The sequence below is a fragment of the Mesoplodon densirostris genome, chromosome 9 (genome assembly GCF_025265405.1).
Source record: "Mesoplodon densirostris isolate mMesDen1 chromosome 9, mMesDen1 primary haplotype, whole genome shotgun sequence".
Taxonomy (NCBI): Eukaryota; Metazoa; Chordata; class Mammalia; order Artiodactyla; family Ziphiidae; genus Mesoplodon; species Mesoplodon densirostris.
Genome location: NC_082669.1, coordinates 91623862 through 91651563, shown reverse-complemented (window position 1 = coordinate 91651563; position 27702 = coordinate 91623862). Strand labels below are relative to the sequence as shown.

The 27702-nt window shown below is 40.3% G+C and overlaps 1 protein-coding gene across 10 annotated transcripts; it reads right to left on the bottom strand.

Annotated features, from left to right (window-relative positions):
* Positions 1-680: 680 nt before the first annotated feature.
* Positions 681-27672, bottom strand: SSMEM1 (serine rich single-pass membrane protein 1). Of its 10 annotated transcripts, none has more exons than XR_009533358.1 (6): positions 27638-27665; positions 20078-20132; positions 10468-10619; positions 8596-8667; positions 3396-3500; positions 681-1141 (listed from the first exon to the last, which is right to left on the bottom strand). XR_009533358.1 is itself a non-coding variant. In XM_060108198.1 (4 exons), the coding sequence occupies exons 1-3, from the start codon at positions 25263-25265 to the stop codon at positions 17974-17976; spliced, it is 741 nt and encodes a 246-aa protein (XP_059964181.1). In that variant the 3' UTR covers positions 10468-10619; positions 17897-17973. The 10 variants fall into 10 exon arrangements, 1 of the variants encoding a protein (XP_059964181.1); XR_009533359.1 differs by lacking the exon at positions 27638-27665 and adding an exon at positions 27565-27581; XR_009533360.1 differs by lacking the exon at positions 10468-10619 and having other exon boundaries at positions 27638-27666.
* Between the last annotated feature and the right edge of the window lie 30 nt (positions 27673-27702).

The window sequence follows — 27702 nt, the reverse complement described above, 5'->3', positions numbered from 1 at the left end:
ACCAGTGACAGAAGCCAGATTAATAGACCTAGAGGTTAAAGTCTTTCCTGGGTCTCTGACAGAAAAGGGGCACAGCATTTACAGTAATTACTCAGGCATCCTGTCTATCACATTCCATTAGTTGGCTCATTTGTTTATTTTTATAATGTTTACCCTGAAACACTGCAATCATTTAGTCCATATCGGCTGAATCTCCCTGTAGATATGGCCTGTTCCAGTCCTCACACTATATTAAAACAAAACAGAAGGCCTTTTAATATTCAATTTTGAACTGTTTCTAAAGTGATCCATCTGCATTTGTACCAAATTGATGTCCCTGTTTCTGTGCTTTTTTCCAAAATGAAAATGTCTTTCTAATTATGACAATGAAATTGCTTGTTACAGAAAGTTTGGATTAAAAGGAAGTGTTTTATTTAATAACCAATAATTCCTCCACCCAAAGAAAACCATTTGGAGTATATCTTTCCAAACTTCTTTCAATGTTTTAGAGCTTTTTCTTAAACAAAGATTAGACCATAACATATATTCTGATTTTTAAACAAAGGTTTTTTTAAACAAAGGCAACCTTTCCTTGTCTATAAACATACATCTACATTGATCTGACTTTGTTCCTCATTGCAAAAGGAGAAGATACACCATTCTATTTTTAGGATTCATATTTTATTATATTTTATTCTTCACACACATTATATTCAGCCTAGCAAGTATCAACCAACAGACACAAGGAAATTTTCATCTGTCCTCTTGTAACTGAAAGTGGGGTCCAGCTGCTCGCTGCTCAAAAGCCAATAAAGAGGCCAGGTTTGTGGAAAGGAAAGTTTGCTTTATTTTGGATGCCTACAACTGTTGGGGGAGTGGGGGAAGGGCAGACATCTGTCCAAAGGCCTACTCCGACAATCAGGGGGCAAGAGCTTTTATAGGCGGAGGGAGGGGGCTGCATGCAGAAACAGCAGTCAGCTCTGACTGATATCTTGAAATTGGTCATGAGGTGGTCTGACCAGCATCATCTTGATTGTTTCAAGTACAGTTAGTCTTCAGTTCCAGGGTCTGTTTGTTCCCATTTCCTTGAGGCCAATTTTTGGAATCGTGGCAGCTTATGTCATGGCTACAGCCTGGTCATCACGTAGTTAACTTCTTCCACCTGGCGGGGGTTTCAGTATCTATAAGACAGCTCACAGGATAGGGCTCAGGATATTATCTATAGCCCTTGAGAAAGAACTAAAGGTCTTGGGCTTCCCTGGTGGCGCAGTGGTTGAGAGTCTGCCTGGCAATGCAGGGGACATGGGTTCGAGCCCTGGTCTGGGAAGATCCCACATGCCGCGGAGCAACTAAGCCCGTGCGCCACAACTACTGAGCCTGCGCATCTGGAGCCTGCGCTCCGCAACGGGAGAGGCCGCGACAGTGAGAGGCCCGCGCACCGCGATGAAGAGTGGCCCCCGCTCGCCACAACTAGAGAAAGCCCTCGCACAGAAACGAAGACCCAACACAGCCATAAATAAATAAATAAATAAATAAATAATTAAAAAAAAAAAAAAAAAAGAACTAAAGGTCCTTGACTATGCTTAATGACTAAACTACTATTATTTGGTCTCCTTTGACTATTTTCCTTTGTTTCTGTATGTTCTCACTTCTCTGATTAAACTTATTTTTTGGCTAAAGTTTTTTCACAGACAAAAGGCAGGCAGAGGACCTGGGGGACAAAGACCAAAGGGTCCTGCTCCGTTTCACTCGGTGTGTCAAATTCTTTACCTGTACACACTCTAAATCCCTGGGTTAGAATTTTCAAGTACGTACTTTAAGGGTGTTTCTGGTTTTTTCATTCTCTTGGGTGTTGGGGAGAAGAAAGAAACCAAGAGGCAGAGACCATAATTCATCCTCGTGTCCCCAGCACCTATCCAGTAGACCGTAGTCATATGAATTGAAATTAACATACTTCTGGAGAGGGCCTGCACACAGCAACAAAGACCCAACACAGCCAAAAATAAATAAATAAAATAAATTAATTTTTTAGAAAAAAGAAAGAAAGAAATTAAGGTACTTGCAGAATCAGTAAAAGCTTCTTGGAAAAGATGGGCAGATAGGATTTGCTGAGGACAGTATGGATTTCTGGTGGTTTGGAAACATGAGAAAGGTAGAGAACTGGGGGAAAATGTTACACGATAGAGTTGGGAGGAAATCTGCCCCACTTGGGCAGACCTGACCCTGGGCATGGTGGAGAAGGTAGAATATGAAAAGAAAATACGAGAAGGTGATAGAGGGCCTCACAGTTCAAGCAGAAGACTTTACACCGGATGAAAGGGGCAAATGTAGAGACTCAGAAGGTTTCTGAGCTGGTAAGTGACTGCAGTCTTGAGAATGGTAAATCATGCACGATGGTTGCAGGGCAGAGACGCTTTAAGCAGGAAGCCAAGCAAGGAGCTTCCTGGAGAAATCCAGATTTTTAAACGATGCATCTGGGCTGGGTGGTGGCTGAGGGAATGCACGAGAAGGGCTCCAAGAGGCATTTCAGTGGAAGAATCAGAGTCCCTGGTGAGTGACTGGTGCCTGACTGGGCATAGGAGAAGTCAGGAAAAGGGTATATACCAGTGGGTGGGAAAGGAGGGGCAGATAGCCACCTCCACAGCAGCCTCTGAGCATTTCCTCACCCAATTGTCACAGTGTGTGAACTTCCACTGTAAGAATTTGTTTTATCTCCCTTACAATATGCTTTCAAAGAGGAATTTTTGCTGAGAGTTACTACCCAATGAGTTGAGTTCACTGTAAGTGTTAGGGACATGACAGCTCTCTTCTCTTCCTTAAAAAGATAGTGGGGATGAGCCTAGAGCCACACTGGGGATCCAACTGAAGCCTAGACCCCTTGCTCCTGAACCTCAGGCATTCCAAAAAGGAGTGAGGACTCAAGGATGATGCCTGAGATGAACAAAATGAACATTTCCTGGAATGGAAGAAATCAGTAATTTTTTTTTAATGAATAGAAGTTGGAGGAGGAGAAAGCACAAGCCTTAGTAGGAAGCTGTAGGGAAAACTCCAGAAATCACTGTTGTTTCTCTCTGCTACTGATAATATAAACAGATGCTTATCAGAATAGAGTATCAACCTTTCTACTGCCTCATCATTCTGAAAGCTGGATAAAATAAGGTTTTTTTAGATAGCTATGTCGAGATATACATGACATACACTAAACTGCATATACTTAAAATATGCCATTTGAAAAGCTTTGACATATGTATACACCCATGAAACCATCACCACAATCCACATCATGAACCTATCCACCAACCGCAATAAAATCTGTTTTTGAGACTCACTGAGAAATCTCCAGATGGAAAGAAACCACTGAAGACCCCTTGCTTTGCAGATGAGGAAATGAGGCCCCAAAAGGGGAAGTGACTTACACAAATACTCAGGAGTGATCAGGGGTAGAGCAGGCATCCTCAGACCCTGGGTCACTGCTCCAACACTCTTGGCTGTCCAGTCATCCAAGGTGTTTCCACTCAGTTCTAGGAAAAGACCATTTTAGACCAAACACCTCTTTATCAACCTATCCCTGGGGAATCTGTAATTCAGAAAGAGAAAGATGATAGCTGTCTTTAGAAAAGTGTTCTTGGGACTTCCCTGGTGGCGCAGTGGTTAAGAATCCACCTGCCAATGCAGGCGACACAGGTTCAAGCCCTGGTCCAGGAAGATACTACATGCTGAGGAGCAACTAAGCCTGTGCACCACGGCTACTGAGCCTGTGCTCTAGAGCTCATGAGCCACAACTACTGAGGCTGTGCGCCACATCTACTAAGCCCACGTGCCACAACTACTGAAGCCCACGTGCCTAGAGACCCTGGTCTGTGACAAGAGAAGCCACTGCAATGAGAAGCCCACACACGGCAACAAAGAGTAGCCCCTGCTTGCTGCAACTAAAGAAAGCCCGCCCACAGCAACGTAGACCCAACACAGCCATAAATAAATAAATAATTTTTAAATGATGTATAAGAATACTAAGAATATGTAAAGACATGGAAAGATGTTTACAGAATATTAAGGTGGTTTTTTTTTAGAATCCACTTACAAAACAAAACATGCATTCAAAATAATGACTATATAGGAAGGAAATACATCAAAAATTTAAACAAGTGATTTGGCTATACACTTCTGTGTGGTTAACAGTAACTTTAATTTTCTTCAGTTTGCTTATAATTTACATAAAAAGAAAGAAAGAAAAGACCAAACCTCCCTCTAAGGTGGGATGGGAAACCACAGGTCCTGGCATCTTTCCTTATACCTTCGTCCTAACTGGGTTTGGCATCCTTCCTGATGCTGTGCTTTGTAGCCTTGGCTTTCCTTTTGGTCTGTGAGTTCCTGATTTGGGTTCACCTTAATACTTCATTTTCCCACCTACCCATACTTCGGGGCTCCTCAAAGCTCACGACCCTGGTGGTTCTCTGCTGCCCTCACCTGCCACCCTCACCTGCCACCAGCAATCACCGTGTTAATCCAGTGGGACCCAGTTTACACTGGGCCCTGGCCTTCTTCCAAAGACAGTCTTTGTGCTTGCTTAGGTCTAAAAGTCCATTACACAAATTCTTTTTTCTATTAAGTCAGTTGGGAAGAACAAATAGAATTCATAGATCATTTGCTGTTTGCAACACCAAGCTCAAAAAACCCCCAGTACAATAACTATTTGTTCTTCCTCAGCTGGAAGATAACCACCCAACACCATATTGTGAAGATCTGTCTTCTCATCCTTCTCTGTCTGCATCAGGTTCCCATTTATGATCACCCCAGCTCAGGTTCCATGAATGGATCCCTCATTTATGGAATACCTACTATGTGACAGGCACTGTTAAGTTGTAGGACTCCAAAGGTGAGTAAGATTTTATCAGTCAAGAGCTCAATGTCTAGACTAGCACTGTCCAATAGAACTTTCTGCACTGATGGAAATGTTCTATATCTGCACTGTTTCAAGAATGTAGCCACCAGCCACATGTGGCTATTGACCACTTGAAATATGACTAGTGTGACTGGGGAATTGATTTTTTTAAATTTTTAATTAATTTTAACTCAAATTTAAAAACTGAAGCAGTGTAAAATATTCTTCCTTTAAAAACAATGTAATGTTTTGGTAGGACATTTTAACTGTCAAAAATTTAGCACCCAAATTGAGATATACTGCAAGTATAAAAATACACACCAGATTTCAAAGACTTAGTATGAAAATTAGAATGTAAAACATGTCATTAATAATTTTTATATTCATTACACATCAAAATGGTAGTATTTTAGATATATTGGGTTAATAAATTATATTATTAAAATTAATTGCACCTGTTTCCTTTTACTTTTTTAAATGTAGTTATTAGATAATTTAAAATGACACATGTGGCTTGCATTAAATTTCTATTGGATAGCACTGATCTAGAGGAAAAAAAGTGATGTCTAAACAAATAGTCTTCAACTAAAATACATTATAGGGCCTCCCTGGTGGCGCAGTGGTTAAGAGTCCGCCTGCCGATGCAGGGGATACGGGTTCGTGCCCCGGTCTGGGAGGATCCCATATGCCGCGGAGCGGCTGGGCCCGTGAGCCATGGCCGCTGGGCCTGCGCATCCGGAGCCTGTGCTCCGCAACGGGAGAGGCCACAACAGTGAGAGGCCCACATACCGCAAAAAGAAAAAAAATTAAAAATAAAAAAAATTAAAAAATAAAATACATTATACATTCCTGGAAATGTATACAAAAGTCTAATGCATAATAGTTAAACAATAGATTTACCTGATATAACAGGGTGGGGTAGTTAATTCTTAAGAGCTAAAATATATTATAAAATTCCTAATTTCAATATGCATTAAATAATAGTCCTTTATTCCAATTGCAAAAATAATTCATGTTGCTCATTAAGAATTGAAACATTACAGAAATAACTCAGAAAGTTAAGGTATCCCTAGAGATAATTAACAGTTTGAGCTATATAAAAACATACTGTTATTATTGGTTACTTTTGTAAGTGTGAGATGATACTATATTTGGGGGAGAGCTAAATTATATTCCATGATATGGATATATTATAATTTATTTAACCAATCCCTTGTATATGACATCCAATTTTTCACTATTTCAAAGCATATTATAAGGAACACTCCTATACTGCCTTTGTATACTTTTTACATATTTTTCTGCTTCTAAAATAATATTCTCATAGTAAAAACATTCAAATATTGCTGAAAATTATAGCAAAAATATGACTACCTCTCATGTTGCACCCTGCCCTGTCCCAATCTGTATCTCTGATGATTATTATCAGTTGGGTATATACATCTTATCAGAAATTTTTTTTCTGTGTATATATTAATCAGCTTATATTTTTCTTTTACAAGATTTTAGACAAGACTATACATACTGTCCAACCTACTTTTTAACTTAAACATATATTTAGTGAGCAACAAGGATATACTGTATAGCACAGGCAATTATACCCATTATGTTATAATAACTTATAATGGAGTATAATCTGCAAAAATACTGAATCACTATGCTGTACATATGAAACAAACACAATACTGAAAATCAACTATACTTCAATTAAAACATGAGAAAAAAACACATAAATTTGCACACACACAAAGGCAAAAATCATTATTTTTCTCAACTCATAGGGAATATCAAGGGCTGAAACCTCAGAGCGCAGGCTTGGCCTTTATAAGTCCCTGGGCTTAGTGTCCAATCTAGCCTCAGACATAGGTTCTAAAGGTTTCACTAAAACAAATACTTGCTACATTTACTTTTCCACACTTATTCCTATCACATGTGGAGAAGACTAGGCTCAGGGGAGATGCCATATATGCTCAAACAGAAGATGCAGTGTTGTGGGGTATTTCCCCTGAGAAAATCCAAATACAAAAAGATGTGTTTTTAATTTTTTGGCTAAGCTCTCATCTATATTCTCTCGATGAAATTGTCAAACGATGGTGATGGGTATGTAATTTTTAAAGCTGTAGAATTTAGCGGTTGCTTCATTTGTATATAAAGTTTACAGAATCAAAAATTTTAAAAAGATGACACTGACATTACTTGCAATTAGAAATTTCCTTTCAAGATCTTCATCAAGATTTTTTTTTAAATGTCAAGAAACTTTTTTTCAAAGAATAAAAAACCTCCTGATTTGCTAAAAAAAAATATTACTTGGGCAAAGGGGGCCAAAACGTAAAAAGAAAAAAAACTAGTTGATGTAAAAGAGATAGAAATTTTGAATCATATTCAAAATTTAAATTTAATGAATTAAGTAAGTAAAAGAGTGGATTGCTGGGGCAGAGGGTAACTCTTACGTTTAACTTTTTTAGGATCTGCCAAATTGTTTTCCCAAGTGAGTGCCAAATGTTTTTATAGGCGTTTTGGAAAACACAGAAGTGAAGATAATTCCTCATTCCAAAGAGCTTACAGTTTACAGTAGATGGAGAGATGCAATTAACATGTATACATTAAAAGTATAATTATAATATAGCTTATAATTAAGAGTCAAACCATGCAACTCTAAATTAAAAGTGGATCTACACAGTCATACATTTTTAGAGCTGGAAAGGAAAAGAAATATATATACATTCTCTCTATATATAATTTGGACATCTTTCCATGTCAGTACATATACTTAGGTTACCAATAAATGCTCATTGATAAGAAACTCATTCAACAAATTATGATAGAGCTATACAATGGAATACTACGCAACCATTAAAAAGATATGATAGGGCTTCCCTGGTGGCGCAGTGGTTGGGAGTCCGCCTGCCAATGCGGGGGACACAGGTTCGTGCCCAGGTCTGGGAGGATCCCACGTGCCACGGAGCGGCTGGGCCCGTGGGCCGTGGCTGCTGGGCCTGCGCATCTGGAGCCTGTGCTCTGCATCGGGAGAGGCCGCAGCGGTGAGAGGCCCGCGTACCGCAAAAAAAATAAAATAAAATAAAAAGATATGATATAGGTCTTTATGAACTTACATGGAATGATGTCAAAATATATTTATAAGCAAAAAAGGCAAGTTGTTGAATAGTGTATATTAATTTTTTTTTTTGGCCGCACCGCATGGCATGTGGGATCTTAGTTCCCCAACCAGGGATCAAACCCTTGCCCCCTGCATTGGAAACGTAGAGTCTTAACCAATGGACCACCAGGGAAGTCCCAATGTTCCCCTTATCTTTGGTTGGTGTGGATTTGTTCTGTTTGATTTAACCAGTTGACAATTAGAAGACACTAGGATTTTTCTAATTTTTTATCATTTGAAACAATATAAATACTAGGTAAATCTTTGTGTATATCCATGATGATCCCCTTAAAATAAATTCCTAAAAGTAGAATAGTAGGTGAGAGGTTCATATCTGTAAGTTTTTGGATTTGAATTGCTAAATCCTTCTCTTGAAGGCTGTAACAGTGTACACTCTTCCACTAGTGCCCAGGCTTCTGGATTTTATTTGTACTGTGCTTGGAAAAGTCTTCCCTACTTGAGATTAGGATACTTTTTACTAGTGCGTTTTTCTAGTACTTTTATGGTTTCCTTGTTTTATCTTTCAATTTTGTTCCATCTGGAATTAATTTTTATATAAGGAATTAGTTCACATTACCTTTCAGATATATTCTTCAGGAATATATTTTCCAGCATTTTATATGTGTTCTTTAATTTTGATCTTCTTTTTCTACAAATGAGCAGAGTCAACAGGCTTAAGTACAAAAATGTAATTGATGCTAAAATGCACCCCTTCCAGCATGTCTAATGATTTCCAGCTTTGTCTCAAGTGAACTAAATCTATAAAATCTATTCTTCTTATCACTAACATCGACACATTCATTTTTCCATGTATAAATGTTAAGGACTAACTATTCAAATAGATGTACAAACACCAATGAACAAAGATATTGATGCCACTGAAACTAAACAATGCAGTCATTTGAAATGTTCATTCATGAGCTCAAGTACAAAAATCCAAGTTCTGGGGTTTAGGAGTGTCAATGCATAATGTCCAAAAAATTCAGTTTTTGAACATCAAACCTATGAGAGGAAAGACTGGGGGTTCATGATAGCAAGATATGATGGGCTATAACAGGGGTCTCAACTGTGGGAACCCAACTTTCCTGGGAGATCCACAGAAAATGTTAGAGGGGTGATCTTTGAGGTTGGTCTTAAAATTGAGGAGTGGCTCAACATTTGAAGAGTCCAACATTTGAAGATTTGGTGACTGGTGTTTCAGGCAGAGGAATCAAGTGTGGGAAGGTGGCTAGGCTTGGAAGGGGCTTCTTAAAGTCCTGATACCATCTTTCTCCACCCCTCCCAACTTCCCCTCATCAAAAGGAGGGAAGGATATGATGCCAGACTTACTGATTGATTATTTGAACTCATTCGCAATAAATGTATTACTCCAACCCTGCATATACATTTTATACCTTCTTATCTTTAATTGTGTAATAAAAGGCTTTACCCTCTTTAAAGGAACTTCAGACAAAAGCAAAGCAGGTCAGGAGATTTTACAGGCGATAGCCAAATGACCTAATTTAGTCCTTTGTTGGTGTGGTGGCCTGGGGTACCAGGTAGCCTTGGCTTCTCACCCCTAGAATGCCTGCCTTCACCTGCAGAATGTGATATTCTCCTTTTTGTCAAGGCCTGGACCCTGCCCTCACACAGGCCACCTTCTTCCCCATCTTTCCAGCTACACTCCCAGCCTCTTTTCCTTCCTCAGTCCAAGCTCCCTACCTCCCACCTAGTCCCAATACACCCAAATCACTAGAATACTTTTTAAAGTTTTTTTTCAATATTTCAGAACTTAATCCTACTTCCTCTATTCCCTGAGTCCCAAGATTCTGCACATTTAAAATTAATTAAAAGATTTTAATACCGGTATTCCCAGCTTAGCAGCCATCAGTGTATATCCTTGAACCTCCCATTTAACACGGATTTTCTGAAAAGCATTATGCTGTGTGTTGTATTCTTTAGGCGGTGCTGGAGTTGTCACAGACCAGCTCACCAGAGCCACTGTGCTCATTTCTTCCCAACTCCACGTTCAGTGATGTCACTTTGTTAACGTGAAATAAGCAACAGTGGGAGTATTTATATCACAGAAATCAGCAAGTGCTACAAAATCAGAGCTTTCAACAATCAGAGCCGATTGTTAAACATTTACCAGCACACCACTGTTATAAGGATTCTTTTGGTTTCCAGTAATAGAAATTCACTTGAGTTAGCATAAGCAAAAAGGGGAACTTATTATAAGAGCCAGCGAGTGAAGTGTCATGATGCCTATGAGAGGGTAAACAGATTGGCCTTAGGAATTAACTGGAACCAGGGACTTGAAAACCATCAGAACTTTCCATTGCATCTCTCTGCCCTTCTCTGCTTCATTCTTTTGTTCTTGTTACAACTTGCTTTCCCTCGTTTCCAATCTATATGAAGGGAAACATGAAAACCTGCTCTGCTCTAAGTCCAGCCACCTAAGGAGACTGACCTCTTTCCTGGTCCCAATTCCAAATTCTCAGGAAGGAACTTTGATTGGAAGAACGTCCTACTGAAATCAATGCCTGGACAGGGTGAAGGGATGGAAACAGGCAGGATCACACTGTAACAACATGCATGAGAATCAGGGAAAAAAAGAGGCTCCTAGAAAAGAAAAGGGATGAGGCAGTCAACCCAAAAAGTCCACGACATTTATAAAGACCTTTTCTCAGCTATTAACAGCTCTCACCATCACCACCACAGGCTCCATCAAAGGAGTACATGTACTTACTTAGTATTTATTTAACATCTGAGCACCTTATAATAGGAAAAAGGAGCTGCTCTAGAAATTATAGAGGATAAAAGATGATTAAGACTCCATAACGGCTGCAAGTAAAAGAAAAGCCAACTTAAAATGATTAATAAGGGAAATTTTCTTGCCTAACAAAAAGTCCAAAAGTAGGATGATTCCAGAATTTCTTAATTTAGCAGCTCAGGACCTACACTTTTCCATATTTTCACTTTGATATGTTTAGACTAATGTTCTTATGGACACAGGTACCTGTCACAGTTGAAGTCATCAACATCACCCGCCAAACGAAAAGGGACAATTTCGTCCCAGTGCAGGTCTTTTTTAAGACTGAAGAGACTTTTCTCAAAAAGCCCCCACCAGCAAACTTCCCTTTCCAGAATTAGATCACATGCCCATGCATGAACCACTCACTGACAAGGGGAATGGCACCACCCTGGTTGACTTAGACCGACTGGGACCTAAGTCCTATAAGGGAAGGAGAACAGTGGAACAAAATGGGGAGCTGGAACAGAAGGAAAACAATTGATGGAGGCTACCACAGATGCTTGCTGCATCTGAAGGGGTGCAATCAAAGAGACAAAAAGACTCTGACCCTAAGTTGCATTTCTCCAAGCGCTTTTGTCTCATTCAACTCTCTGACCTGCCACGTCACTTCTACTAACCCTGGCTGCAGACCCTTCCACTGGGACCTGGTTTTTATCTCCCTGCTTCCCTCTTTTCGTTTACACTAATTAGTAGCAGAGTTGGCTCCCTGCCTGATGTTCTCACTGCTAAATCAAGATTTTGAACACATGAAACTTCATAGTGACAGAGAGCCCTAATAAACAAAGACAATTATAGACAACAGGCCCCTGTAATCAGGCAGCTTGAGGGTCTGCCTGTGAAAGGCCAAGCTCAGAAGATAAAAGATAAGAACTAGAAAACAGTACTGTCTGGGATTATAACATTTTTGTTTTTGTTTTTAAGTATTTCATGCACTTCCTTTTGTTCACTGAGTGGAAATCTGCAGTGAGAAATGTTATGCAAAAAAGGACAAGTATAATTTTTTTTTGGAATACGTCTTTTTTTTGCCAGCTTCTCTGGGCCTCTCTAATAACTTCCAGTCTCATACAAAAAAGTTTGGTTTTCTATTTCCATCTGTAGCTTTGTGAAATTTAAAGTGCAACTCTTCTTTACAGTAAAAAGTGCCTATAAATGTACACTTCAGTTGGTATTAGATACTAAAAAAAAAGAGGAGGGACATTTTCTCCCTTTTGTCTCCTTCACTACCCCTGCATGTTTGTGCCTGATTTGTATTTCCTCTTACCCTCCAATGCACCTCTGTGACCATATGTTCCTGACAGATAGAGAATATCCAGGTGGCCTGGTACTTGGAAACTTGTCAGATGTTATTCAAAGCAATAAAGAACACATCATACAAGTCTTTGGTATATTGTTACAGGGAAACCCTGTTTAGAATTCACTAATTGGGAATTTGTGATAATTTGAGGAAGGGCTGGCTGAAGTTAACCTTTGTACTATCTATGGAAAAAAAAAAAGAATTCACTGCAGTTCTGAATAGTGTAAACAAGATTGGAAAGGGAATAATTATCTACTTAAAAGAACCAGTTGTTTTGAAAAGCTTTAGAAGTATCCTTTTACATACAAACAGGGTAATTATGATTTAAACAAAGGCTGGCCTGTTTCTAAGGCTTCTTTGAAATGTCAATTACAAATTACTCATGTTTATTCACCAAGGCAAAACCCACCCCTGTGTACCAGGCAACAGTTGGTTAGCTTGCTTTCACTTACTCTACTTGAAAATAATAAATCTAAAGTTCTTTTAAAGTTGTATAATTTAATTCAAGCTTTTCACTAATCTAGACAGTTGGTCCATCCTTTAGTGTCTGAGTGACGATTTACTAATTGCTAGCATACAACAATCATGAATGCATAGAGTGACACCTGCCTTCACTAACGTAGTGGAATAGCTGGCGAATACAGAAAATCGACAAAGAAAACTCCTCCAGAGCAGTGGCTCCTATTTTCTAACCTACTGTAGTAAGAAACACTTTTTGCATTGATTGCAACTCAGTACACACACACTAAAACAAAAACAATACTTACCTTTATTATGTGCGACACTGTTATTTTCTATTCATTTGTTACTAAATGCTAGTCACTAACCACTAAATTGATTGCACAATCTATTAATGGGTCGCTGTTTTGAAAACACTACCCTGGAATCTGTTGGGAGATAGTATTCTTTTGTGAGAGAAAGGGATGGCGGTGGTGTCACCAGCAAAGCCCATTAAAAATTCCCAGGAAATAAAAATAGAATCTGGGTAATAAAGTCTAACCTTTTTTTTCTTTTCCTTTGTGCTTTGCCTTGTTTCAGTTGCAAATGGAGTACTGCGCGCAGAAGCCTTGCACGCGGCACTGCAGCCCAGAGCTGCTAGTACAAAATGGCCGCTTGGACACCTCAGCTCGGTGGGCCGTGTGCAAAAGCTCTGCGCCCGACACTGCAATTCAAGATGGCGGCGGCAGCAGGCCATGTGCAGAGGCGCTGCGCCCAGCACTGCAATCTGGAGCCTTGCGCAGAGCAGCTGTGCCGGCCCCACAAGCTCTCTGCCTCCCTCCCTGCTGACAAGATCCCTATACAGCAGCCCTGCCCAGAGCCTGCTGGGAAGAGTGTGGACTCCAGAGCGAGAGGTCACACCTCCCCATTCTTTGATCAAAGAAAAAAGCTTTCTTTCCTTTTGAACCAAACTCAGTCTCATTCTGTTGGCTCCAATGACACCAGGCAGGAGGACCATTTGGGGGGCCCTAGGCGGGAGGGTCAGTAACAGTGGAAGGAGCTGTAGCTATGTGGTTTTCTTGATGGTGTCCTCCCCCAATTCTCTCAAAACTTTGGCCATCAACCTCACTGCTCTAGTCACTACTGCCTCCTATTCCTCAACATTCAGTACAAAGCTCATTCTTACCTTCACCAACCCTTTCAGCTAAGTTTCCATTTCCCTTCTTTTTTCAAAAGCCCACCCTGAGTTTCTGCCTAATCTACTGATAGTCCAGCCTTACTCACTGCAAATGAGGCAAGATGATGCTATAAGGCCTCTCCACTGAACAGCGTCAGCCCTCCCCTGCTTTACTTAACTGCTCCCATCTCTGCTCAGCTTCTGACCCTTGGCTCCATTTTCCATGAACAGTCCTTCTCTAGTCTCTGGACTCAGTTTGGTATTTGGTGTCTGGTCTCTCAAGTTCTTATCTAATCACTGTTCATTAAGAACATGGATAATGTGTTATCATCACGGTAAAAACAAAATCTTTGTGATCAGACAAAACCCAAGACCCAGCTCCCCAACTCACCAGCTCTATGACCTTGGGTATATCATTTAATTTCCCTGAGCCTCGGTTTCATCATCCATAAAATTGGATGCAAGCTTGTGAAGGGTAAATCAATCCTTATAAAATGCTTACTTTGGTGCCTGGCATATAGCAAGCACTCTCTAAATGTCATCTATTATCAGTATTATTATTGTTGCTGTTATTGCTACTGGCTTGCCTCTCCTTCCACCAAAACCACACCACCCAATCTTGGAGGGCAGAGGTTCAGAGTTTGAGACTATCTACCGTGTAGTTATAGTTTCCAGTTCCCCTATTCCCCAACCCCCCTCCAAACACCTCCTATGTGTATACTCTCATTTTTTGCCACATCCATCTCAGTTAAAACCTTCCCTGGGCTTCCCTGGTGGTGCAGTGGTTAAGAATCCACCTGCCAACGCAGGGGACACAGATTCGAGCCCTGATCAAGGAAGATCCCACATGCCGCGGAGCAACTAAGCCCGTGTGCCACAACTACTGAGCCTGCGCTCTAGAGCCCTCGAGCCACAACTACTGAGCCCATACGCCACAACTACTGAAGCCTGCGCGCCTAGAGCCCGTGCTCTGCAACAAGAGAAGCCGCCGCAATGAGACACCCGCACACCGCAACACAGAGTAGCCCCCGCTCGCCGCAACTAGACAAAGCCTGAGCAGCAATGAAGACCCAACACAGCGAAAAATAAATTAAATTTTAAAAAGAATATATTGTTTAAAAAAAAAACAAAAAACTTCCCTGCATCCCATAGTTCCCACCCTCACAGTTCCTGACAAGAGTTGTGATGCTTGATGTAGGTGGACATTGCTACACACGTCAGTTCTGACCATTTAGTTGCATGGATGGACCACAGATAGGAAGCAAGCCCAAGAATTCCATGCCTCCCCACAAGCAAGCTACCCAAACAGGTTACAACCTTCTACCATAAAAACCACAGTTGCCCAGGTTTATCCCATTCAGCAAGGACAGACTGAAGAAGGGACTGTGATGAAGCCCAGGGGCCCCACCTTGACAGCTCACACAGACTCTGAATACAATGAACACCAAGCCACAACTAATGTTTGCAGCCCTAGTTTCACGAACTATCTCCCACTTCACGTGTTCTGTACCTTGCTCATTAATTCAGTTCCAATGAGCCTGGCCATGCTTTTGCTCCTCATCCTACAATGCCCTTGCCTTATTCCTCTGATTCAGTGTATTTCTCTCCTTGGCTTTGGCTGTCCTCCCAGCTGTGTTTGGTCTGTTTTTCGATTAACGTACTTACAAATTACCCTAATTAATCCCTTCATATTTATAGCCCCTGGTTTAACTCATCCATGATTCCTTCTTCCAGTGGACAGCTATCTCCCACCCCCCAACTCTGACCTGTGCTAGCCCCATAGATGAGACCATGAAAAGTAGTAGTCTTTGACATACATGACTTTTCAGATAATAGTTCATTGCTTATATTTTAGACCCACAAGCAACACATTTGGGGCGTGGACCCATCGTACTCTCTTATCTAGAATACAGTCATTGTCCTCCTCTTCCTGATGAGATTATATCAGCTTGGCTATCACTTATGGCTGTGTGGGAGGTGGCAACTGACTTACCTTGAAATCAGGATTTTTCCATCTTCAGAGAATAATGGCTAAGATCACAGTAATTAAGAGCCCAAACTCTGAAGTCAGATGACTTGGGTCTAAATCCTGCCCCTGCAACTTACTACTATATTTTGAGTTTGTGTTTTTGGCTTTTGGTATTTGGGTTTTGTTTTGGTGCTATTTAAATAAACAAGATAACGAGCATCTTGATCATATAAAGTTAGAAATATCAGAATCATTCACTAAATTTTAGATATTGGCCCCTGCCCTGCTTTCTCTGCCTCTACTTTCCTCAGCTCCTCCCTTTTGCATTCATGAATCCCTCTGCATATTGATTCAACTGCATTATTTATCTGCCATGCTGTCTGGCCCTGTGCTGGGTCACAGAGATACAGATAAGTCATGGACTCTATCTTTAAGGGTGGAGATATATATATATATATATATATATATGTGTGTGTGTGTATATATATATATATATATATATATACACAAACAAATACATGCATTAAAATGCAACTTGAAGTTGTCCTCTTTTCACTTGCAGCCTCAGACATGTTCCAATCCTGAGGAAATCTGAATAAGACAGTCTCCACAAATAAGCTCAGAAATGTCACCCCATGTCCTGGATTCTAGTGGCCTAGTTCCAATGGCTGGGGCTTCCACATTGCCTCCCGGGTATTTTTGTTGCCATTAGTTAAGGAACTTGAAATTATCAGGAGTAACTCCCAAGCCCACAGTCATAGCTCTGTTGTATCTCTCCTAATACCCCATAAAAGGCTCACTTCTTAGTATTAAGCTGCAGTCTTTATCAATGTAGTATCCAAATCCATCCCTAACACTTAAACCCTTCTTTGAACTCCAGCGCAGAGCCCCTGCTGCTTATCTTGTCCTTGTCAGCCCTCTTCTCTGGGATCTGGGCCTTGTTTTATATCCCACTTGGGGTTCTGCCATCCTCCAGAATAGCCACCCATCTACTAGGCCTGCTTGAATTCCCCACCACCGGGGTCCCTGCCTAACTGGAAAACTCAGCCCCAACTATGTCTGGATTGCGGCTAACTTTCAATAAAGACTCTTTCTTTGACAAATTTGAGTTAGGCTCCTCTGAGCCCTCTTCTCATCCAGATCTCAACCTTGGTGCCCATCCTATCTTTGGCTGCCCAGTCCAGTTTTAGCAAGAATTCTGCAAATTAAGTTTAGTGACAGTCCCCCACCCTTGATATCTGAGCACCCTTGACATCTGATCAAGTTCCTCATCCTCTACCTCTGCTGTATAAGTCCTTGGTCTGCCTTTAGCAAGAATCATGCCAGGTCAATTTAGTAGAAATCCCCCTACCCTTGATGGCTCCTCTTAGTAATTTTCCATCCACTGACACCCTTACCCTGCTCCTTGGTTATAAATCCCCACTTGAACTTGCTGTATTTGGAGTTGAGCTTGATTTCTCTCCCCAGTTGCAATAGACTGGACCCGTTACAAATAGTCTTGAATAAAGTCTTCCTTATCATTTTAACACATGTCAGAATAATTTTTTCTTTAATACTTGTCATGCCCTTTGGACAATAACCACAGACAGCCCATGGCCTAGCTGTCCTTCTGGTCTACTCTAGGAATCCAGTCTCATTCCAGCTCCTCCTCACCAGCCCCAAGCTGACACATGTGCATCAATACAGCTCAGGTAGGGAATTCCCTGGCGGTCCAGTGGTTAGGACTCCATGCTCTCACTGCCGAGGGCCTGGCTTCAATCCCTGATGGGGGAACTAAGATCCCACAAGCCTCGCAGCCAAAAAAAAAAAAAAAAATACAGCTCAGGTAGAGCCACCTGTAAGTATGGATCTGGAGAATATGAGCCAATTCTATTCCAACCAACATTACCTAATTCATTCAGTCAATCAGATAATCAAAACATATGAATAAATTTAAATAGTTTCTAAACATAAATATGTTTTCAAGGAGGTTCCTTATTTGTATTACAGATATAAACAAAATACATACACTCAAGGCATAAAGTATCTGTCTTGTGCTCTTCTGAATAAAAAATCACAGTGGATGCAGATCTTTGATGCTCTAATGGTGCCATAAACAAATTCACTGGCCTGTTTTTGGACAAATAATTATCTGAAATTTTATCTCTTGCATTCCAAGAATGTTTTTATTGTTAGTATAGAGACTTTATTGTAAAACCCTCCTCACCTAGAGCTCTAGTGATTTTTTTGTGTTTTATTCATCTCTTTCATTTGGCTTCAAGTAAGGTAAGGACTGGATAAAATTCAAAATTTACTGAATTTTATGTTAATACCAGGTCCAGAATTTCCTTCTTGAATATCTCCCTTCATTGGGGTTGTTAATGAAGTGTTTTGAAGGAAATGGCGGGTCACCCACTCATTGGTTCTCATGGCTTTGCAGTGGAGGCTGGGCCTTTCCCTGATTTGGCAACCTCCCATATTCCTTCGCCTCTGAGCTATTTTTCTCTTCTTAATACTGGCTGGTGATTGGTGGTGTTCATTTTCACTCTCCTTCCAAGAGGAGGCTCCGGAGTTAGATACTTCACACTCAGTAGTACCACTGTCAGGTTGGGTCTGATTCACCCGGCTGAATTCAGAATGGTGCCTCGCTCGTCTTTGTTTAAGATATGCATTGACCAAAGACACTTCTGAGTCTTCTGAAGTCCCAGTTACAAGAGTAAGTTGGTTCTGCTTTGGTTTTGTCATCATTTGCAAAGAATCCCAGGCACCATCTTTGTTTTGCCGCTTATAGGAAGTATCTTTGCTTGCTAACAACAATGAAACAAATCAACAAGTTAGGCACACTGCTGGTTACTATAATCTCATCTTACCTAAAAAGGAAGCCTATGGCGTGGGCTCACTCTTTGCTGCCATTTGCCAAGCCACCACTTTTCCCCACTCATTTGCAAGTGCTGGCAGCTGACTTCATTTGCCAGTACCATACCCAAACTCCTAAAAACCAAAAGGATCAGATAGATGCCTGACATATTACTTTTGAAGTTTCATGGACCCTTGATATAATATCAAGGGAAAGGTCTCCAAACTTTTCCAGAGAAGGACCTTTTTACCTTTGCCTTGACGGCTTAAAGATGCAAGCGTGTATATGAATGTGACTTGGGTAGCAGAAAACTAAAAAGGATCTTCTCTTTGTACACTGGTATGCTGGAGTTGGCTCACACCAGCCAGTTCACAAGAACTGATAAACTTTCAGGAGTTTTGCAAGATGGCTGTTAAACACAGCTATTAGTAAAAATTAAATTGTATAAACTTACCACTAAGTCAATTTGTTACTAATAAATGTAATAAATACTCAAAACTCATCACTTCCTAAATTATTTTACTAGATTTTTATTGTGAGGTTTGCTCTTGAAGCTACTATTTATGTCTGTTGTCTCTGGATATCGGAAATACTATGCAATGATGTGCTACTGTGCATCTCTTCCTAACTCCTATGTTCAGTGACATCATGTTGGTAACCTGAAATTAGTTTTGGTGGGATAAAAAATCAATAAGCACTAAGAATCAGGTCTTCATTTATGATTTTGTTGATTGTCTAGACTTAAAGTAATGGAGAGCATGTTACTGACATAGATTACATTTAAAGGTGTCATGCCTATAGCCGCTATATTGTGAATAGCACCCAAAAATGAGGAAATATTCTTCCAGAGTATTCTAAAACTATTATCCAGCTCAACAAAGATGTCATACACATCATTAACAACCAAGTTAAGTTCCAACATACATCTTTCTGTTTCTTTCATCTTACTCCTTAACTTAAAGGAAAGTATCAATAACATGCATATTAGAACTACACTCGTTCATCTATTGCAGCTATAGGTTGGCTAAGGCTATAATCAAAGAAAGTATTTTGTGAGAATCAGTGATCTATATGGAATTTACCATAAAGTGTATTATGTGTTTTATTATTTGTAAATTGTCTGATACACATCCTTTATATTAGTAAAAATTTTTTAATGATATATACACACATTTTTGGAGAGCCAGTTGTTAGACATTTATCAGCACACCACTATTTATAGGTTATTGAAGAAGATGTCATATATAGCTCATAGTCCTGTGGTAACATTAGCAATAAATGTGTGTGAAAGGCAAGCTGTGTGACGGGAGAATGCTGAGAAATGAAAAGACAGCTTGAGCTCTACCTACCAGTGATTTATAGCCTCTAGCAGCTTTGCTGAAGTAGCTAAGCAGTCCTTCTGCACCAAAGCAAGGTATTCATCCAGTGGGCCACCACAGGTCTGGGGAGGCTCTATAACACTCTTGGCTATTTATCTCTGTTGTTTGCTTTCCACACACAACACATATTTCTCTCATCATAGTCCAATATCAAATATGCACTGGCTCTCACCTTTACTTAGTGAACTGCTTGTCCCATTGTCTTCATTCTTTTTCTTCTCAGACATCTGTTTCAGAAATATCGATTAGTAACAGTGATCTCAGTTGGTTGTTTTTCCCTCATATTTACTTGTTAAGAAACACTATTGCCTTGGGCCCTTTGACAATGTCTAATTTTAAACAGTGCAGTTCAATAAATACTTACTGAGTTCCTATTATTGTGATCATACTTCTGCTGCCCATTAAGAAGACCATGCTTTGATAGCAGGATCTACCAAAATGTTTTGAACCCAGCAAAATGGAACAAAGATTGAAAGAAAATAATACTGATGAAGGGCCTCCCTGGTGGCGCAGTGGTTGAGAGTCCGCCTGCTGATGCAGGGGATACGGGTTCGTGCCCCGGTCTGGGAGGATCCCATATGCCGCGGAGCGGCTGGGCCCGTGAGCCATGGCCGCTGAGCCTGCGCGTCCGGAGCCTGTGCTCCGCAACGGGAGAGGCCACAACAGTGAGAGGCCCGCGTACAGCAAAAAAAAAAAAAAAAAAAAAAAAAAAAATAATAATAATAATAATAATACTGATGGGAAGCTATTAGTTACAAAGTTTTCTTGTACTCACTGATTTTATAGAGAAATATCATTTAAAAACAGATATGATAGCACTAGGGTTAGTTTTAAATTACTTTTTTTTTGGCCATGATGTACAGCTTGTGGGATCTTAGTTCCCCGACCAGGGATCAAACCCACGTCCCCTGCAGTGGAAGCGCAGAGTCTTAACCGCTGGACCGCCAGGGAAGTCCCAGTTTTAAATTACTTTTTATTTATTTATTTATTTTTTGCGGTATGCGGGCCTCTCACTGTTGTGGCCTCCCCCGTTGCGGAGCACAGGCTCCGGACGCGCAGGCTCAGCGGCCATGGCTCACGGGCCCAGCCGCTCCGCGGCATATGGGATCCTCCCAGACCGGGGCACGAACCCGTATCCCCTGCATCGGCAGGCGGACTCTCAACCACTGCGCCACCAGGGAGGCCCTTAAATTACTTTTTAAAGGACATTTTATCAGGTCATGTTATGATAATTCTTTAAGATCTTTATATGAATTCATAGACATATATCTCCTAAATCCTTCCAAAACTTTCCTCCACAATGCAACCATAATATATTACCTGTGAATATGGCAACTAGAAGAAATTGATTTCTTTGAATAGTTCCCATTTCAAATATTCTGCCCCAATACTCCATAAATATATTTGTCCCATTTTTCACAGGTCCTACTTTTTGATGCTGAAAATGGTTTTGCTAAAAGATACACATACAAAGCAACTCTTTCAAAATATATCAAGTACGTTAGAAATACTCATAACACTTTTGGCACATAATAATTCTGGGAATCTATCACTGGGAAATAAACTCCAAAAGAGAGAAAGTTTTATGTACAGAGATATTTATCCCAATGTAATTAGGGTAATATAAATACAAAATTCAAAAGTAGGCTCAGACTTCCCAGGTGGCACAGTGGTTAAGAATCCGCCTGCCAATGCAGGGGACAAGGGTTCGATCCCTCCTGGCCTGGGAAGATCCCACATGCTATGGAGCAACAAAGCCTATGTGCCACAACTACTGAGCCTGCGCCCTAGAGCCCCCAAGCCACAACTACTGAGCCCGTGCACCACAACTACTGAAGCTCTCGTGCCTAAAGCCTGTGCTCCACAACAAGAGAAGCCACTGCAATGAGAAGCCTGAGCACCGCAACAAAGAGTAGCCCCTGCTCACCGCAACTAGAGAAAGCCTGAGCGCAGCAACGAAGACCCAATGCAGCCAAAAATAAATAGATTAATTAATTTTAAAAAAAGGAGGCAATAGTTAAATAAATTATGATGTAATCATACAATATATAGTTGTAAAAATTATAATAAAAGTACGTTCTAACATGAGGAAATAAATGTTATATTAAGTTAAAAATCAAGATGCAAATTTGTATATGCCATATGATCACAAGTTAGCTAAAAATATGAAAAGAAAAAAGACTAAGGGATGTACGCAAGTGTTAGCAATAGTGGCTTTGAGTGTTGAAACTGATTTTTTTTCCTTCTAATTCTTCAAATTGTCTACAATTAGGGAAAAAATGAATTTATATAGAAAGTCATACTGCCTCTGGGTTGAAAAGTACCACACTTGGTTATTCATAACTGCAATCTAAGATCTTTGGTCCATTCCTTTCTTAATACCTGATCTCCACAATGGTAGGCAAGTTTCTCTAACGAGGTACCTCTTTGCTTTTTGGGTTACTGAAATCATTCTCTGAAAACTTTTAGAAATCCTCTTTTAAGATACCTCTTTTTTAAAAATGTTTTTGGGTGGCCTTATTTTAAATTTAAAATGTATAGAGACGATTATTAAAAGATTAGAAGTTTATGAACCTTAAAAAGTTAACAGTAGTTGATTATTTCTATATAATCTGGAGTGGTTTTTATTTCATTTTTTCTACTTTCCTATAATTTCCACATTTTCTATAATGAGTACTTTTGTAATTCAGGGGGGAAAGTGTTTTAAAACACTTATTAGGTTTATATCTTTTTCATGGAAAGCTTCCATATTTGACTTGATGTCAAATCAAAATATAATCACAAAATCAAAAGAAAGATTTTACATCAAGCTAAGTGGAATCATATGAACTGTGGTTACCAAAAGCATTTTATTAAGTGTCTTTGTGTGTGACTCAGTTGAGTGAAAACAGCAGAAGTGCCTGCCCTGAAGTGTAGGGTAGGACAGTGGTGAGATCTGGGCTATGGCTCTGCCTTTCTTCCACTGTGATTCTACCAAGACACTTAACACCTCCTAAGCTCAGTTTCCACATATGCAAAAAGAGGAGCCTGGACTGGTTTTGTTTGGAAAAATTTCAGCACTAGTTGTCTGAATAAATACTAAAAATATATATAAACTAAATATAGTATATATAATCTCTGAGAGCAAAAGGGTACATGCATCTTAGATAGTGGCAAATCCAGAGGAAATCAGTGTGCTTCATGTTTGAGGATAATTACCACCACATTTCCATCACGCTTTTACCATTACTTCAAGGTTTGTAAATAAATGTTCATAATTTAGCAGAGAAAATGAAGTTCAAAGTGAAGGAAAAATTCCATCCTTTTTGACTAGCTCTCATGTGGTTCTCAGATTTCAAATCTGGGACCCTTTAGAAGAAGCAGTTGAGTGGATTATAGCTGCCATAAGGGTACAAAGTGAAAGACAAAACCTCTAAGATAATTAAGGTTTTAATCAGCACTGAATAGATATAATTCAACATTTCAACTATGCTATGAAACAAACAAATGATATGGCAGGAAACCTGGGTCTATTCTCCTCTCTGTCATAACCACTCATGTGACATTGGACAAGTCACTTAATTTCTTTGGGCTTTATCAATAAAAAAACAAAGGATGGATACTGATATCTTACTTGCCTACAAGCAGGAGGCTGGACCATAAGCTCTCTTGAGGTCCTTGAAGCTCAGGGCTCTATGACTCCAAAAGCTGATGCAAGCAAGGGAGCAGAGAAAGAACTTAGACCTCTCAAGGGGTCTTCATGATGAAATTGCCAAGAACCAATTTCAATTTTTTGTTAATTTTCTAAAGTAGCTTTTCTTGCCAGGCTAGACAAATTCAATATACTTAGCTAGGGAGTCTGAGACATGTATAAGCTATCACTATTCTAAATATTCTTTTGGCAAAGTATCTATCTTAAGCATTTAGACTTTAGATGAAACTTCTTTTTAGGGGGAGGAGGTGACGAGGGGAAGAGTCTTTAATTATTACAATGGAATCCAGCTGGCATAGACATAACAAGCCTCCTCCTCTCCATCTAGAGCTGATACAGCGTTCAGCCTAGCTGACCATTGCCAGCCTAGTGCTCTGGCTGTAAAGCTAAATGGTGGTGGTTTTATTTTTTGAGGTTTTTTTTTTTTTTTTTTTTTTTTGCGGTACACGGGCCTCTCACTGTTGTGGCCTCTCCCGCTGCAGAGCACAGGCTCCGGAGGCGCAGGCTCAGCGGCCATGGCTCACGGGCCCAGCCGCTCCGCGGCATGTGGGATCTTCCCGGACCGGGGCACGAACCCGTGTCCCCTGCATCGGCAGGCAGACTCTCAACCACTGCGCCACCAGGGAAGCCCAGTGGTGGTTTTATTAATCATCAGCCTGGTAATAATGGTCAGCAAGGATTCCACATCAGCGATTTATAAGAGCTCAGTTACTCATAATACGTGGGAGCATCACAGCCCTGATTAAGTTGGCTATCTCACTCCTTAGGATGGCATTTTTTTCTGCTAGTAGGTGGTCTAGAGTGGTGACTTTAGCTCTGTTTAGTTTAGTTCTGTATCTTTTTCTATGTGGAGAGTGTAATGCCTCATTCTAAAAACCCAAAATCCTACAACATGTAACCTATAAATATGACAACTTCTGTATCTTTGATTAGAATCACACAGCTACAAAAGGAATTTGGAGGTCATTAACCAGTAGGGAAGTTTATCCCAGTATTACTTAGCATTTGGACAAACTGAGAACAACCTAAATATCTCAAAATTGCAGATTTGTGCAACCATAAGACAAAATTATGCAGTTGTTAAGAGTGCTGCTATGTAAATATAATTTGAGGAATGATTACAATATAATATTAAGTTTTAAAAAGCAGGTTATAAAAATATATAAAATATAATGTCAACCATCTAAGATCAAAGATAGACAGATGAAGAGAGATATACTGTGATACAGAAAAAGAAAAAAACTAGAAGAACATACTCCAAAATGTTAACAGTGGTTATCTCTAGGAAATAGGATTACAGTAGTTTAAATTTTCTCCTTCATCCTTTTCTATATTCTTGGGTTCTCTAGAATGATACTGCATTGTTTTTAAAACTAGAAGACAAACTTTTAAAAAGTAGTTTCACCAATGTAAAATAAATTTATTTTATGGAAAATCCCCTAGTATACAGTAAATATATTATTTAAAATGGAAAAGGATATCCTACCCAGACAGAAGCCCGAGAGAACAGCATCAGGACGAACGTAATGACAAAATACCAAAGAAGGAAGTTCCCTATTGTCCCGCAAGAGTCATCCTTCTGGCATTCATAATCTTGATTTGGAATGGTAAAATTTACAGGTATGGGGGGAGGACCCACCTCCCAAAATAAAGAAAAAAGGTCTCCCATGATGGCTTCTTGCTTTGAAAATAAAACATGCTTAAAGGGATGAAGAAGACTGGGAAGTACTTCACTCCATGTGTATGTAATAGGTTCCTTGGCAACCTATTATGACGTATTCTTCAGTAACTATGACAGGAACTGACAAACATTTCTTGGATTACTAAGTTTTTGGAAGATTTCTCTAAATCACTTCTATGAAAGTTTAAGGTATATGCCCCATATCTCAATATGGTGCATTCTGCCATAATCTTTTTTTCTTTTTTTGTCCTGAAACTTGTATACACGGTATTTTCTTTAAATACAGTATTTTAATGTCTTTTTTTTTTTTTTTTTTTTTGGCTGTACCACATGGCATGCAGAACTTGCCCAACCAGGGATCGAATTCATGCCCCCTGCATTGGAAGCGCAGACCACCAGGGACCACCAGGGAAGTACTTTAATGTCTTTAAAATCTAAGTCTCTGAGGTATCCATTCATTTTTTCAGTCTCTTTGATATATATCATTGTAAATTAACATACACAGTTCTAATGTATTATTGACTGAATTGTGTTCCCCAAAATGCCTATGGTGATGCCCCAAGCCCCAATTTGGCTATAATTGGAGTTAGGGACTTTAAAGAGGTAATTAAGGTTAAATGAAGTCATAAGGATGGGGACCTAATCCAAAATGACTGGTGTTCTTATGAGAAAAGGAAGAGACATAAGGGATGTGCAAGCACAGGAAAAAAAAAGGCCACGCGAGGACACAGAGAGAAAGGGGCCATCTGCAAGCCAAAGGACACAAGGCTCAGGAGAAACCAATCCTGCTGGCACCTTGATCTCAGATTTCCAACCTCTACAACTGTGAAAAAATTAATTTCTGTGGTTTAAGCCACCCAATCTGTGGTATTTTGCTATGGCTACCCCAACCCTAGCAAACTAATACATAATGCCAACAATACATCTAATTTAGGTAGTCATGTTCCTTTTTAAGCCTTGAATAAACGCACAGTAATTCATAGATTACATTAAGAGGAAAAACATAGATGTACCTGTTATGAATTACATCAAACATGCACAATTTCTTCTTATGAAAGAGTCAGACATGGGTTGGGGAGGAAACTTGTATTCTAATTTTGACTGTACATATGCACAATTTTCAAGTTAGTTCATCTCTATATCTAAAACTAGAGCAAAACACCATTGCTGCTAAGGCAATCTAAAAAGTATAAAAACTCCACTTCAAAAAAATTGGTTAGATCTTTAAGAGCACAGCATACCTGCAGATTTTCATTAACATGCAATACCACGAGGAAACTTCATTTTCTTCTATTGGACCTTAGGAGCATTTTAGGAAAAATTTTTGGTCACTGGGACGTACAAGATGTAACAATCCGTTAGCTTATTATGACACGGCGTGATGTTTTTATTAAGAGGCACACTTTGCATCCCCATGAGCAAGTCTCCAGACCCTGCGCACGCATTCTGGACCATGCCGGTCTGCTTTAGGCCCTCGTCGCCTCCTCCAGGAAGCTCGCGGGGATGCAGGGCTGGGCCCGCCGCGACTCCTCGGGGTTCACTGCGCCCCACCTCACCTGCCTTTCTAGTGAACCTACCGGCCTCCCCCGGGCTGAGCTCCTCCAGGCGGTAACCAGGGAAGATTTTATTCTCACATCCCCACGCGGCTCAGCGGCACATTGTGGGCGTTTGTATTTGTTAGATAAAAGCAAACTGAACTCCCTGATGAACCTTTTCCTCAGGATTAGAAATTCTTCCAAAGAATATGCAGGAAAAGTAAAGAGTGTTTTTATTTAAAAAAAACACCTCAAAACCACTAAGTTTAACAAAACAATTTGGTTTTTCTTGTTACTGCTGCACCCTCGTTACACGGATATTTCAGAATTTACATCGGGTCAGAACACTTAATATTTTTTTTTTTAACACAGAGGTATGAGAAATGCTTTGTCATTGCTGATGGTGTCTGGACCCATCACCAAGTACTCTGTATCCTACACTTGGCCACCCTGCTTAATAAAATCTGCTTAAAAATGTGCCCTTAGGGCTTCCCTGGTGGCGCAGTGGTTGAGAGTCTGCCTGCCGATGCAGGGAACACAGGTTCGTGCCCCGGTCCGGGAAGATCCCACATGCCGCGGAGCGGCTCGGCCCGTGGGCGATGGCCGCTGGGCCTGTGCGTCCGGAGCCTGTGCTCCGCAGCGGGAGAGGCCGCAGCGGTGAGAGGCCCGCGTACCGCAAAAAAAAAAAAAAAAAAAAAGTGTTCATAAGCGCCCTAAGGAAGCAAAAGTTATATTAATATATAGAAATTCACCTTATAGTTATTACTTTTTACTGCGGGTTCAGAACCTGGTCTGAATTTTTGCTGCTCAGCTTTCTCCCCTCACCTGAGCGGGCGCCACAAATCCAACGGCTGTTTCCCTGGTAACGCTCCTAGCCCCTCTCCCTCCCC